This window comes from Propithecus coquereli, unplaced genomic scaffold (assembly GCF_000956105.1).
Source record: "Propithecus coquereli isolate 6110/MARCELLA unplaced genomic scaffold, Pcoq_1.0 Scaffold202, whole genome shotgun sequence".
NCBI classification, from domain to species: domain Eukaryota; kingdom Metazoa; phylum Chordata; class Mammalia; order Primates; family Indriidae; genus Propithecus; species Propithecus coquereli.
In genome coordinates this window covers 2,405,096-2,418,514 of record NW_012145190.1, presented here as the reverse complement: position 1 = coordinate 2,418,514, position 13,419 = coordinate 2,405,096, and the positions used below count along the sequence as shown (strand labels likewise).

The 13,419-nt window shown below is 46.5% G+C and overlaps 3 protein-coding genes across 3 annotated transcripts in view; 2 read left to right on the top strand and 1 right to left on the bottom strand.

Moving 5' to 3' along the window:
- TMX2 (thioredoxin-related transmembrane protein 2) overlaps window positions 1-3,359 on the top strand; it is an 18,773-nt gene extending 15,414 nt beyond the window's left edge. Inside the window, exons 2-8 of the mRNA XM_012643950.1 lie at window positions 311-371; window positions 618-731; window positions 1,048-1,124; window positions 1,357-1,463; window positions 1,652-1,717; window positions 1,810-1,939; window positions 2,461-3,359. Coding sequence (XP_012499404.1) covers window positions 311-371; window positions 618-731; window positions 1,048-1,124; window positions 1,357-1,463; window positions 1,652-1,717; window positions 1,810-1,939; window positions 2,461-2,607 — 702 coding nt within the window. The 3' untranslated portion in view covers window positions 2,608-3,359. The remainder of the gene's footprint in view (window positions 1-310; window positions 372-617; window positions 732-1,047; window positions 1,125-1,356; window positions 1,464-1,651; window positions 1,718-1,809; window positions 1,940-2,460) is intronic.
- Window positions 3,360-4,550: 1,191 nt separating this feature from the next.
- LOC105810039 (chromosome unknown open reading frame, human C11orf31) lies at window positions 4,551-6,240 on the top strand. The gene is made up of 4 exons (XM_012643949.1): window positions 4,551-4,821; window positions 4,910-5,055; window positions 5,196-5,326; window positions 6,062-6,240. The coding sequence occupies exons 1-3, from the start codon at window positions 4,700-4,702 to the stop codon at window positions 5,294-5,296; spliced, it is 369 nt and encodes a 122-aa protein (XP_012499403.1). The 5' UTR covers window positions 4,551-4,699; the 3' UTR covers window positions 5,297-5,326; window positions 6,062-6,240.
- A 752-nt stretch (window positions 6,241-6,992) lies between these two features.
- BTBD18 (BTB (POZ) domain containing 18) lies at window positions 6,993-13,419 on the bottom strand. The gene is made up of 2 exons (XM_012643882.1): window positions 13,296-13,419; window positions 6,993-9,055 (listed from the first exon to the last, which is right to left on the bottom strand). Exons 1-2 carry the CDS (start codon window positions 13,417-13,419, stop codon window positions 6,993-6,995), a joined length of 2,187 nt encoding a protein of 728 aa, XP_012499336.1.

Here is a 13,419-nt window from a genome sequence, read left to right as displayed (position 1 = left end):
CTTTTTTTTAATCCACTATCTCTTGTAATCCTCACAGTAGCATTTCAAAATAGATACTATTCAGGCGAGGAAACCATAGCTCAGGGATTGGGTGATTTAGTGAAGGACACCAGTGGTTTGTGGCAGGGGTAGAACCTGAACCTAGGTCTTCTGGCTGGTGTTTATCCCAGTACACCTTACCTGACTTCAGTTATTTTTTATTGTTAGCATTTCCAGTTTGGATCTCTTGGTTTTTAATTTATATTTGGTCCCCTTACCCATCCAAATCAGCTCTATTCACCACATTCTTGTCACTCTGATTCTGTTGCAGAGAGAAGTGGAGATACTGATGTTTCTCAGTGCCATTGTGATGATGAAGAATCGCAGATCCAGTAAGTTTTGCCTGGTTGTCAGTCTCTCAGGGCGAGGTCTGCTGCCCTCTGGAGGTGCTTTTCTTCATGTTATGAGAGGGGCATCATTTGGTGAACTGGTCCCACATTTTATGCCAAGGCTTAATTTGATCTTGGACTTCTGTCCTCTCCTCTCTCTCCCATTTCAAAGTGCCCCAAGAAGAGGGACAAAGAATAGGATTTAGGAATGTGCAGCCCAGCCTGACCTGTGACATCTCTGTGTTTCAGTCACTGTGGAGCAACATATAGGCAACATCTTCATGTTTAGTAAAGTGGCCAACGCAATTCTTTTCTTCCGCCTGGACATTCGCATGGGCCTGCTTTATATCACACTCTGCATAGGTGAGGAGACTGCCTTTCTGCATATTCTTTGTAAGACTGTGTTGATGAAGACTTAATTTTGGGAACCAAGTTCCAATCCCAAACAGGTTTCTCCATACTCTTCTTCCATATCTTGTACCTAATTAATTATGTGTGTAGCTCAGATGACAAGAATCTACAGAGAGACTGTATTTCAAGAGGAAGGGAATGTGTTAGTGGTCTACGTATGTCCACAAGTGTGTATTCTTCGGTGGCTGAAATCCTTGAATTGGCTTGGAAGTAAATCCCCAATAGAAGGTCATATGTGTTTCCTCTGACATCTTCTTTCTGTGTTTAGTGTTCCTGATGACTTGCAAACCGCCCCTATATATGGGCCCTGAATACATCAAGTACTTCAATGATAAAACCATTGACGTGAGTGCTCTTCCTCCCTTCTGTTTCTTGGATCCCTGTTGGATGATTTTGTAATTTTGCTTTCTACTCACTAGGAGGAAAAACAGTGCTTCCACATGGAAGTCCAAGGCACTGTGGTTTATTATGGGAGCTGAGGGAGAGGGGAAGCCAGGAAAAGGAATTAGATGCTAAGGTTTGAACCTTTCCAGGAGCCTGAGTGATCTAGCTCATTTTTCTTCCCTGTGTGTGGCAGGAGGAACTGGAGCGGGACAAGAGGGTCACTTGGATTGTGGAGTTCTTTGCCAATTGGTCTAATGACTGCCAATCATTTGCTCCTATCTATGCTGACCTCTCCCTCAAGTGAGTAGTGCAAAGGGAGGGATGATGGGAATTGAGATGCTTTGCATTCCCTCTCACAGTTTTTGGCCTTGATTTTTGCACATGACAGCCAAAGGCATTTTCCCCTCCCATCCCAAGATATCTACATTTCTACTTCCCTTGATTCATTCCTTCTTCTTTTGGTATGGTAAATAACATATTCTTCTCAGGTACAACTGTACAGGGCTAAATTTTGGGAAGGTGGACGTTGGACGCTACACTGATGTTAGTACACGGTATGTAAAGACCCGGGCAGAGAGTCTGAGCAGGGAATCACTTTGACTGATGTATATAGGTGCATTTACAGAGTCCTTTCTGGGTCCTGTAGGTACAAAGTGAGCACATCACCCCTCACCAAGCAACTCCCTACCCTGATCCTGTTCCAAGGTGGCAAAGAAGTAATGCGGCGACCACAGATTGACAAGAAAGGACGAGCTGTCTCTTGGACCTTCTCTGAGGTACCTGAAAGGATGGGTATGTGGTTTGGAGGAGGGTATAGAACAGTGAATGGGCTTTGGAGCCCACCCCGGGTTTGATTCATAGCTCTGCCACTTGTGCACTAGCTTTGAGAGACCTCATTTATTCACTTAGCAAATTTATATTATATGCCAAACCTTCTAGTATTGGGGAACAATTATTAGTTTAGCCACAGTCTCTAAGGCCACTGCACATATAATCTATAGGCATTAGGTTCCTCGTCGGTAAATTGGAGACAGTAACACTTGGCTCACGGGATTGTTCTGCAGACTACATTAAATAATGTAGGTATAATTCTTGCACAGTGATTGGTACTTCATGGGCACTTCAATATTAGTTGACTTTTCTGGGTACCTAAAAAAGAGGAATGCTAGGTTAGGGCAGGTTTCTGTCCTTTGCTTTCTCTTTCCTTTCCTAGACTTTGTCTAAATACTTCTTACTTTCTAGGCTCTGAACTCTCCTTCCCACCCCAGATCCTGATGTGTGCATCTCTTTTGTACAGGAGAATGTGATCCGAGAGTTCAACCTGAATGAGCTATACCAACGGGCCAAGAAGCTATCAAAGGCTGGAGACAGTATCCCCGAAGAGCAGCCTGTGGCCCCAACTCCCACCACAGTGCCAGATGGGGAAAACAAGAAGGACAAATAGGATCCCTGCCTTGTCAGTGCTTCCTCTCTTGTCAATTCCAGGCTCCTTGGAGGCCTTGCTTCTTCTAAAACCACAAGCCTGAAGCCTTGGCCTTTTATTTATATTTTCCCTGTTTTGCTGTTCCTAGGTGGGGCAAGGTACTGCTTCTCATTTTAAAGAGGTATCCAGGGAATTGTTAGGCACCCTACAGGAAGGCCTGCCCTGCTGTGGCCAACTGTTTTGCTGGAGGAAGGGAGAGATCTCATATGATGGAGGAGGAAATGGTTTCCCTTCAAACTTGGGTCAGTGTGTTAACTGTTATCAACCACTTAGACATCTCTGCCACTCTGTGGTTTCATTATTCCTCTTAGTGGACCTGCACAGCCTAGTTAGACCTAGATTAAAAACCCTAAGGTAAGATGCTGGGGTATAGAATGTCAAGCATTTTCCTTCAAGGACTCTTGCTTCCTTAGGGCCCTTCTTGCTTGGTTTATGGCCTTCATTAAAAGTATAAGCCTAACTTAACTTTATCACTGGTCCTAAAGAGAAACCTCTAACCATGGAGTTTTTATCATTGAAGACAGTATTGGACAATCCCCCTATTTTGTGGGGATTTAGAGGAAGGGGGAATAGAGGCTTGAGATGTTCCTTTGTGTGTTGTCACCTAGAGGAGAAAGCCCCCGGACTTGATTGGGGTTTCACTAACCCTCCTATCTGTTTCCCATACCCAGTTGATGGTTTTCCGTAATAAAGAGACTGGGATTTCCTTTTGATTGTGCCTTGGTGTGTTTCTCTTGTGTGTAATGCCAGAGGCACTTTGGGAGGCTGAGGCAGGATTGCTTGAGGCCAGGAGTTCCAGACCAGCCTGAGCAATGTAGGGAGAAGAAAAAAAATTACGTGGGACTACAGGTATGGTGGTGCCAGTCTGGCCTGTAGCCTCAGCTACTCAGGAGGCTGAGGTAGGAGCATGGCTTAAGCCCAGGAGTTAGAGGATGCAGTGAGCTATGATAAGCCACTACACTCTAGCCCTGTGGTCCCCAGTCCCCAGGCAGGCTGCAGAGTACCAATCCTTGGCCTGTCAGGAACTGGGCTACACAGCGGGAGGTGAGCCGTGGGTGGGTGAGCAGGGAAGCTTCATCTGTATTTACAGCTGGTCCCCATCTCTCATACCACTGCTGGAGCTTCGCGTCCTGTGAGTTCAGCGGTGGCATTCCATTCTCATAGGAGATGGAACCCCACTGTAAACTGTGCATGTGAGGGATCTGGGTTGAGCACTCCTTGTGAGAACCTAATGCCTGGTGATCTGAGGTGGAGCTGAGGCGGTGATGCTAGCGCTGGGGAACAGCTGCAAATACAGGTTATCATTAGCAGAGAGGTTCGACTGCACAGTAAATGTAATGTGCCTGAATCATCCCGAAACCACCACCCCACCCCCAGTCTGTGGAAAAATTGTCTTCCATGAAACTGATCCCTGGTGCCAAAAAGGTTGGCGACCGCTGCTCTAGCCTACGCAACAGAGTGAGACCCTATCTCAAAAAAAAACAAAAACACGCAACTGCAGAGGAATTGCTCATTTTCTTTCTTAGTGTCAAAGGTCAACCTATTTTGTTTCACCAAGTGCCTGGCATTGATCCCCAGGATTAGCAAGTGGGGTAAATCTAGCTTCCGTAATCCTAGAGTACCGACTGCACGGAGTCAGGTTGTAGATTTAGTTTGGCATCAGGCCGTGGATCCCAGGGAGTAGGGTTTGCGGGGAGGGTTGTGCCATTTAGCGCGACGCGTGGGTACAGAAAAGCCTGTGGGTGAAGCGAGGTTTGCTTTCAGACCTGCCTAGTCCCGCCCCTGCTGTGTCCACCCGCTGGATGGTTTGGTCCGGCGCTCCCCCTCCCTGCGCGCAGAGTGGTTGTGCCCGAAGGTCCCGCCTCCAGGCCACGTGGGCGTTGCGGACATGCTTTCCGCTTGTTGGGGAGAGATTTCCGCTTTGGGGTCAGAGAGTCTAGCTTGAGGTCCTGAGGTTGCTGCTGCCCAGTTCCTGCTCAGTGGTCACGTCTCCACCTATTCCCCCTCTCCCACATCCCAGGTCGGCTCTGCTCCCAGTCGGGCTCTAGTCGCCATGGCTCCCCGCGCGAGGAAGAGGAAGGCCGAGGCCTCAGTGGTCGCGACGGCCGAGAAGCAGGAGAAGCTGGAGAACGGTGGGGAGGGAGTGGAGGAGGCGACCGTCGTGATCGAGCATTGGTGAGGGGCCTGGAGAGTCACAGGGGAGCGGGGATAATGGCGTCGCAGGCCAGGGGCGCCAGTCTCTAATCTCCCCGTCTCTCTCTAGCACGAGCTGACGCGTCTATGGGCGCAACGCCGCGGCCCTGAGCCAGGCGCTGCGCCTGGAGGCCCCGGAGCTTCCAGTGAAGGTGAACCCTTCCAAGCCCCGGAGGGGCAGCTTCGAGGTGACGCTGCAGCGCCCGGACGGCAGCAGTGAGTGGGGCCAGGTCTGGGGGAAGAGGGGCATGGGATCCAAATAGAGGAAGCGCTGGTCTACAAAACCGCGGCCACCTGATTCTGGAGAGGAGCTTGTGGATTCCAAAGTAACTTCGCTTTATTGGGTCCTTTCCCAGGTGCGGAGCTCTGGACTGGGATTAAGAAGGGGCCTCCACGCAAACTCAAATTTCCTGAGCCTCAAGTGGTGGTGGAAGAGTTGAAGAAGTACCTTTCGTAGGGAGTTTTGGGCCGAAGTCCTCATGCTGAGGTTTGAAATGGGGCGGGGGGTGGGATGGGGAGGGGACTGGAGGGGATTCATCTTGGTTTGGCTACTTGGAAAGCAGCCCTTACCGCTCATTTCACACAGAATCTAAAAAAATATACCATTTCCCATCTTGTATGCTCTTTGCTAACTCCATCTTAAATTGTCTTTGAGCTAAGTTGTAGAATATTCTTGGTAATGTAAATAATTCTTCACAGACATGCAATTCGTGTCCTTTGGAGATGCAGTTGATTGTTACTCTGAGGGTATGGACCAGTTTTGCATTTGTTTGAAAACTTATTTGCCTTTCTGATGGCTCATTTTAATTTTTGAACCAGTTCTAAATTCTCTTAATTCACTTATTGAGTGAAACAAAATCTTTGGTACGTGTTTTTATATTTGTGTGAATTAGTGATTTTCCTCTTTTATTGACAGTCTTTCATGTTGTTTCATGTATGCTTACCCCTACACTCTTGTTTTTGTTCCTAGTGTGTTTCTGTTAATAGTACCATGGGATAATACTGCACTACAGTATTGTCACTCCCGGTTACAAGGATTTGACCTTGTCTTTGCTTCACACAGTGCTTTAGCATGTTCTGCACTTGTATATTGAGAGATTTGGGGGAGGGATGCAGTCCTTTAGCACCTGTGATTGTGAGTTGGGCGTGGAGCAGGAATGTCTTCCTCTATCCTTGATTGCCTGGATCCTTTCTCTAACCTCCTTTCCCCTCTTTCTTGCAGCTTTCTGTCCCTGGTGATGTTGGAGCATTTATGACGGGACATGGCCAAACTTCAGTCATGTGCCTGAAGCCATGGTTTCTTCCCCTCCAGAAATGATGGTTCAGATGTGAGGCAACCCTCTAATAAGGCATTGGAAAAGTTACTGGAATTGGTTTGTTTTTAATAAAAGTTGAAATAAACTATTTGAGTAATAGAGTAAAACATATATGTTAAGAGACGGACAAAGCCAGCTTTATGTGGTTGGTAGTCCTTGTATTTTTTACGGCCCAAGGTGGCCATTTGACTTGGTAAAGCATGTGAAATACTTGTGAAAACTATGGGAGTAAATCATTTATTTTTTTAAAAAACAACTCTTATCTTTTTCAACTCACTTCTTGGAAGTGATGATGGAAGTACATCTTCCTGGCCTCTGCAGAGGTTTTAGCTAGACTTTACATACTGGCAATGAATAAGCCCCACACACATTAGGTACCTGACAAGACTTCATCAGTCCCACCCACTTAGTGTTCTGCCCATCACTGCTTCATACCTTCTTCTGGAACATTTTCTCTTACAGAGAACCCCTTGGTGTTTGCAGCTTTTCCTGAATTAACAGTGACTAGAGGTCTCATGACCTGAGAGGCCTGGCCTTGGCTGTTATCTATGACTCACTAGAATTGGGGACCACACGGTTTATTGTTTCACTTGTCACTAACTGGAAAATAGATTACGAAGAAATAAGACGGTTCAAGTCATAATTTTCTACTCATGGTACTCCTTAACTTCTGCTTGATTCCCAACGCTTGGGGAGGTGAGGAAGGGACCTACAAATAGCCAACGGTACACCTGCCTCTTGTGCCAAGAGGAGAGAGCAGCATGTGCTAGCTTCTCTGTCAATAAGCCTTTTGCTAGCCAACACTTACTACCTGCCCAGGGCCCCTAACCCCCTCCACTACGTTAGTATATCTACCTCTGTTTCTGACTCTGAGGAAGGGTCAGGCCATACAGAAGGAATACTAGTGGGCACTAGCTTCCCCTCTGTTGTCCAGTCCACCACATCAATCTCTTCCTCTTCAGAGCTGATGGGAAGTGGGCCTAGTAGCTCAGAATTTCCAAATACCTCCTTGCCTGCCTCTGTAGCAGGATATAATACCTCATCCATAGTTAGGGACACTTCCAGCCCATCCTCCACCCAGTTTGAGCCGGGAGGTGAGAGGTCCTCATAAGACCTTTGGGGAGGGTCAAGTGAGTCAACGTGGAGAAGTTTGTCTCCCTGACCATCCAGTGGCTGGGAGCTGGTAATTTCAAGTTCTGGAGTCCAAGAGCCTCCCACTGAAAGCACCTCTCCTTCACTCATCTCAGAATGCATGACAAGAGGGCTAAGGGGCTCAACTGGCTCTTTGTTCTCAGAGGACATGACAAGGGGGCTAAGGGGCTCAATTGGCTCTTTGTTCTCAACAACAGGTTCCTTTTCCAATCCTGTGAGCTCCCTAGGCCAGAGTTCCAGGTCTGGCAAACACCATTCTTCCCCTTCAATCCAGTTCTTTCCTGTTTCTGTCAGGTGGTAACTAGGGCTTCTGCAGCCCTCAGCCTCAGGACTCTCCAGAGACCCTATAGGTGGCTCAATGTCTGAGCCACAGAGCATGAAGTCCAGGATCTCTTCCAGCTCACTGGTGGCAGCAGCACTGGTGATTCGGTACTCCTCAGCTTCACAAGGCTGTCCCAGTAGGGCTGTGTCAAAGGCATAGGGCTCTCTGCAGTCAGTATCCAACACCGGTTCCTTCCCTACCAGCTCTGGACTGGACCCAAACTTGGACTTGGCCACTGGGTGGTCTGGGGAGTGGCTAGCAGAAAGCAGAATGTCTTGTAGCCTCGAGCACGCAGGAGAGTCCTGACACAGTTCTATTGTAGCAGATGACACTTCCTGCCCTTTAACTGAGGATGACTGAGTCCCTGAAGACTCTTCTAAGTCTCCCCCAGGTTCTGGGAGCTGGGGGCTATTTTGAGAGTTTTTGAGGGGAGGCTCTTGTACCACCTCCCAGCAAGTCCCGTTGACAGTTTTCCGAAGTTTCACTCTCCCAACCTGCCCCTCCTCTGCAGACTCTGAGTTAGGTGCCTTGACTTCAGGGCTCCGCTTCTTGTTCCCACCTGTCTTCCCAAGACCACATGGGCTTGGGGTGCTTTGTAGAGGACTAGCTCTCCCTGGTTTCTGCTTGTCCTCTGGTGCTTCTTTATTTATACTCCTCTGCCGCCAAAGACGCCGGCCAGGGGCTGTAGGCACTGAGCTGGGTCCACTTAAAATGCTAGAAGGATTCAATGCACAGATTTCAGGAGATGGCTTTGAGCGACTTAGCCTGATCTTTCTGGGTAATAGTCGCTCATCCACAGACGGGTACAAGCTGGGTGGGGAAAGTGCTGTAGGACCAACAGCAGGGTCATTCTTGTTCTCCTTAGGCCCCTGACTGTGGCTTGAAGAGCCTTTTTCTTGTGGAGTTGGGCAGGTTCTGGCCTTCCTCTTAAGCAGAAGAGTACCAGATAAGTTACCTGTATTCTGTCGGTTATTTTTCTCCTGGCGCCCCTCTTTTCCCAAAGACTTCAATCTCACTGCCCCAAGAGGACAGGGAGTCTGGGTGGTAGGCAGTGGAGTTCGAGGGTGGCGGTTTGGTACCACCACTCTGGCAGAGATTGGTGCAGCAGTCGGTGGTTGTAAGCACTCTCGATTCAATCTTCGGCCCTGTGGGGCCTTCACCAACTTTCCACCCTCTAGCTGAAGGGACTCTAGCTCAGATACACGGAGCTGACGGGCAGCAGAAAGCACATCCTGGGCTTCCTCTTGAGATACTTCCATCTCTGAAGTATACAGGAAGTCCACCAGCTTCCTAAGTGTCCTGATCTTCAGGCCCCCAAGCTCCAGTACCACCTTCCGATCCTGAGCTGGCCTCTCTCGTTCCAGGCGCTCTGTGAAGAAGGGGCTGCAGGCTGACAGGATGCAGCAGTGGGCTGGGACTGCTTCACCTGGAGAGAAATCCAAACACTTTTGTTATCTCACGTAGACTGGCATGTTCACGGGCTAAGCATAGACATTAACTACCCAAATGTACCCTTATTTATTTTTATTTGTATATTTTTAAATTTATATTTACTTACATATTTATTTATTTTTAGAGACAGGATCTCTCTCTGCTGCCCAGGCTGGAGTGTATAGGTCACTGTAACCTCGAACTCCTGGGCTCAAGTGATCCTCCCACCTTCAGGATGGCCTCCCAAGGTTTCAGGATTACAGGCATGAGCCACTGCGCCCCAGCCCTGCCCATTCTCATTTTCCTTCTATGGAACTTCAAGTAAAAGGAGAGATCTGTTCCTTTTGCCTGCCTGGAACCTTTTGCCATTACCTTTGCCTAGCTAACTCGTTTCTTTATCCTCATAATCTAGCTGAGACATCACTTCCTTAAGAAAGCCTTCTTTCACCCTGCCACAAGTCTGGGTTAGTGCTTCTGGGCACAGAGAGGCACTCACTAGCTATCATAGCACTTACCTATCTGTATTGTAATTGTCCATCTCCTTCACTAGATTGTAAACTCTGAGGATAGGGACAATGCCTGTCTTGCTCACTGAGGTATATTCAGTGCTTGACACAAAGTAGAGAATCAAATACTTGCTGAGTAAGTTTTATTCACTCAAGAGAATTCAAAAAATTTTATAGAAGCAGCTTGTGGTCTAACAGAAAGAGCATGAGCTCTGGAGGTCGACAATCAGTTCAGTTCTGCTGAGCTCTAGCCACTGCCTACCAGGCAGTGGTCTGTTCTGAGCCACCTCATTTTATGGACACTTCCAAGGCAATCTCGCTTCGTCTCTCCCATGGTTTCAATTACCAAAGGCTTGCTGCTGACTCCCAGATCCATAACTCCGCCTAGATATCTTTCCTGAGACAGTAAACGTGCCACAGCCTACGTGTCTACATGTATGCCTCACAACCACTTCCAGTGCAACTTTTCCAGAAAATGAACTCATCATTCCCTACCCTCCAAAGCCTCCCCTATTTTCTGCTTCAAAATAAGGTATCACATTCACCTGGTTGTCCAAGCCTGAAAACTAGAAATCATCTTTGATTCTTTTCTCCCTTACCCACCACATCCAATCAAATATCAGGTTTTTTTAAAGCTAATATTTTTGAGTTCTGATTATGTGTCTTATTGATCTTAGAGTTTTACCAGTATTAATTCATTTAATCTTCACTGCAACCTGTAAAGTAGCTAATATTATAATAGATGAATAAATTGAGACATAGTTAAGTAACATACCTACATGACATAGTAAGTTAGGAGGGATAAGATTTGAACCTGGAAAGTCTGGCTACAGAGTCTATGCTCCTAACTACTTCAGGAAGTTTTGTAAATTTTCTTCAATAGTTATTCATTTCTCTCTATTCTCAATGCCTTAGTTCAGGCCACCATCTCCTCTCTCTTGGATTACAAAAAAACAGTCTCCTACCTGGGCTCAATAACCGTCCAGTAATTCTTAATGCATCCCGAGTGTTGTTTCTAAAGCAGGTATCTGATCATGACCTTCTGCTTAAAACTGTTCAATATGTTTCCCAGTGTCCTGTGAACAAGACCTACTTTCTTTTTTTTGAGACAGAGTCTCACTCTCTTGCCTGGGGTGAGTGCCGTGGCATCAGCCTAGCTCACAGCAACCTCAAACTCCTGGGCTCAAGCAATCCTACTGTCTCAGCCTCCCGAGTAGCTGGGACTACAGGCACGCGCCACCATGCCCAGCTAATTTTTTCTATATATATTTTTAGCTGTCCAGTTAATTTCTTTCTATTTTTGGTAGAGATGGGATCTCGCTCTTGCTCAGGCTGGTCTCGAACTCCTGAGCTCAGAACGAGCCACCCGCCTCGGCCTCCCAGAGTGCTAGGATTACAGCCGTGAGCCACCGCGCCCGGCCCTCTTTCTTTTTTTTTTTTGAGACAGAGTCTCACTCTGTTGCCCTGAGTAGAGCATGATGGCGTCAGCTGAGATCACAGCAACCTCAAACTCCTGGGCTCAAGTGATCCTCTTGCCTCAGCCTCCCGAGTAGCTGGAACTACAGGTGCACGGCACGACACCCAACTAATTTTTTCTGTTTTTAGTAGAGATGGGGTCTGGCTCTTGCTCAGGCTGGTCTTGAACTCCTGACCTCAAGCAATACTGCTGCCTTGGCCTTCCAGAGAGCTAGCATTACAGGCGTGAGCCACCATGCCTGGCCAAAGACCTACTTTCTTTGCATGATACTTCAGACCTAATAAGATTGCTGATTTTTCTATTCTTCTCTGGCCAGTACACCGTGTATGGTCTGTGCTCTAGCCATAATGAACAATTTACAAAACCCTGGTCACATCTCTGAACTTCCGCACATGCTGTTCTCTCCACCTGGAAAAATCTTTCTTTATTTCCTCCTACTTCTGTTTGTCCTTCAGATCTCACCTAAGGGGTTATTTCCTCCAAGAAAAGTTCTCTAACCCTTGTTCCCCAGCCTGCCCAAGTCTGTGAAGGATGCTCCTCTTTTATGCTAAGGCAGCCTATACTTATCCAATTATATTTTTAATATACTGAACACATTGGACATTTGAATGTTTCCCCCTTACAAGATTTCCTTAAGAGCAGGGATTTTATCTTAATAAATACTGTATGCCCAAGCTAGCACAATGTTTAGCATACAAAAGGCAACTGACACTTTTTTGTTTATTTTGAATTAAAGAATCAATCTCAGCTCCTCACTAAGAGAACTAACAGGCAAGTCACTTAACTGTAAGCTTCAATTCACTAATCTGTAGAATTGGAACCAGATAACTATTACTTATTTCACAAGGCTGTTAGAATCAAATAAGACACTATACTATGTGTCCTCTGCAAACCGTAGAGTGCTACACAGTGTTGGTTGTCATATTTTTTTATAAATGAAAAAACTGAGCCCCAGGGGAGATGAAGTTCCTTGCCCTATTTGACACTTACTTACTAAGTAACAAACCTAAAAAACTCTGGGCCTCTGACTCCTAATCTTGGGCCTTTTGCATTATACTAGGGTCTACTTCATCCTGATTTAACATTTCCAGTGTGAAGGGAAGGGGTGGAAATAAGCTATACATTTTTAGTTCTAATAGCAAACAACAAAAATCATCAATATGAGATAAATAAAATCAAGCAATAGCTTGGCAAGAAAATGGGAAAATATGTAATGTGTCATCTAAAACATTGTCGTTAGTATATTAAAAGCGCTGTTCTAAGTACTTAACATATGTTAACTCAATCTTCTTGATCATCCCATTAGAATATTATCCATGGTTTTGTTTGTTTGTTTGTTTGTTTGTTTGTTTTTATTGAGACAGAGTCTCACTCTATTGCTGGGCTAGAGTGCTGTGGCATCAGCTCAGCTCACAGCAACTTCAAACTCCTGGGCTCAAGCCATCCTTCTGTCTCAGCCTTCTGAGTACCTGGGACTACAGGCATGTGCCACCATGCCCAGCTAAATTTTTTTCTATATATTTTTAGTTGTCCAGCTAATTTCTTTTTATTTTTTTAGTAGAGACGGGGTCTCGCTCTTACTCAGGCTGGTTTCAAACTTCTGAGCTCAAATGATCCACCCACCTCGGCCTCCCAGAGTGCTAGGATTATAGGTGTGAGCCACCACTCCTGACCTGAAATAGGGTCTTGCTCTGTCATCTGGGCTACAGTGCCGTGGCATCACCCTAGCTCACAGCAACCTCAAAACTCTTGGGCTTAAGCAATCCTCCTGCCTCAGCCTCCCAAGTAGCTGGGACTACAGACACATGCTACCACAGCCAGCTAATTTTTTTTCTATTTTTAGTCACTCAGCTAACTTTTTCTACTTTTAGTAGAGACAGGGTCTTGCTCTTGCTCAGGCTGGTCTCCAACTCCCCACCTCAAGCGATCCTCCTGCCTCAGCCTCCCAGAATGCTAGGATTACAGGCGTGAGCCACCATGCCTGGCCAGAATATTATCCATGTTTTATAAAATTTCTGTGCTTACAAAATTTTACAATTAGTTTCATTTTTTAAAAGAAAGAAGCACAGTCACGATTTCACCTTTGAAAACAGTTAGTAACTGTCCTAGAAACAAACAGCTCTTTATCAAACAGTTCCCAGTGGTCAAAGGCAGTAACATTTTCCTGGTTTTGTCCTTTACCCCCTGGCCCTAAACTCATTTTATCATATTCTATGGTGAGTTTTCAGTTGAGTTCCTGCCAGTCTTCTTACCTTCTGCCTGCAGAAGGACATCACAGAACACACCACTCTGCTGCTGGTGATGAAGCTGCAGAAAAGCTAACCGGAGTAACCGGGGGTTCCTGTATAGGATTTTGGGACTGGCAGGAGAGCACAT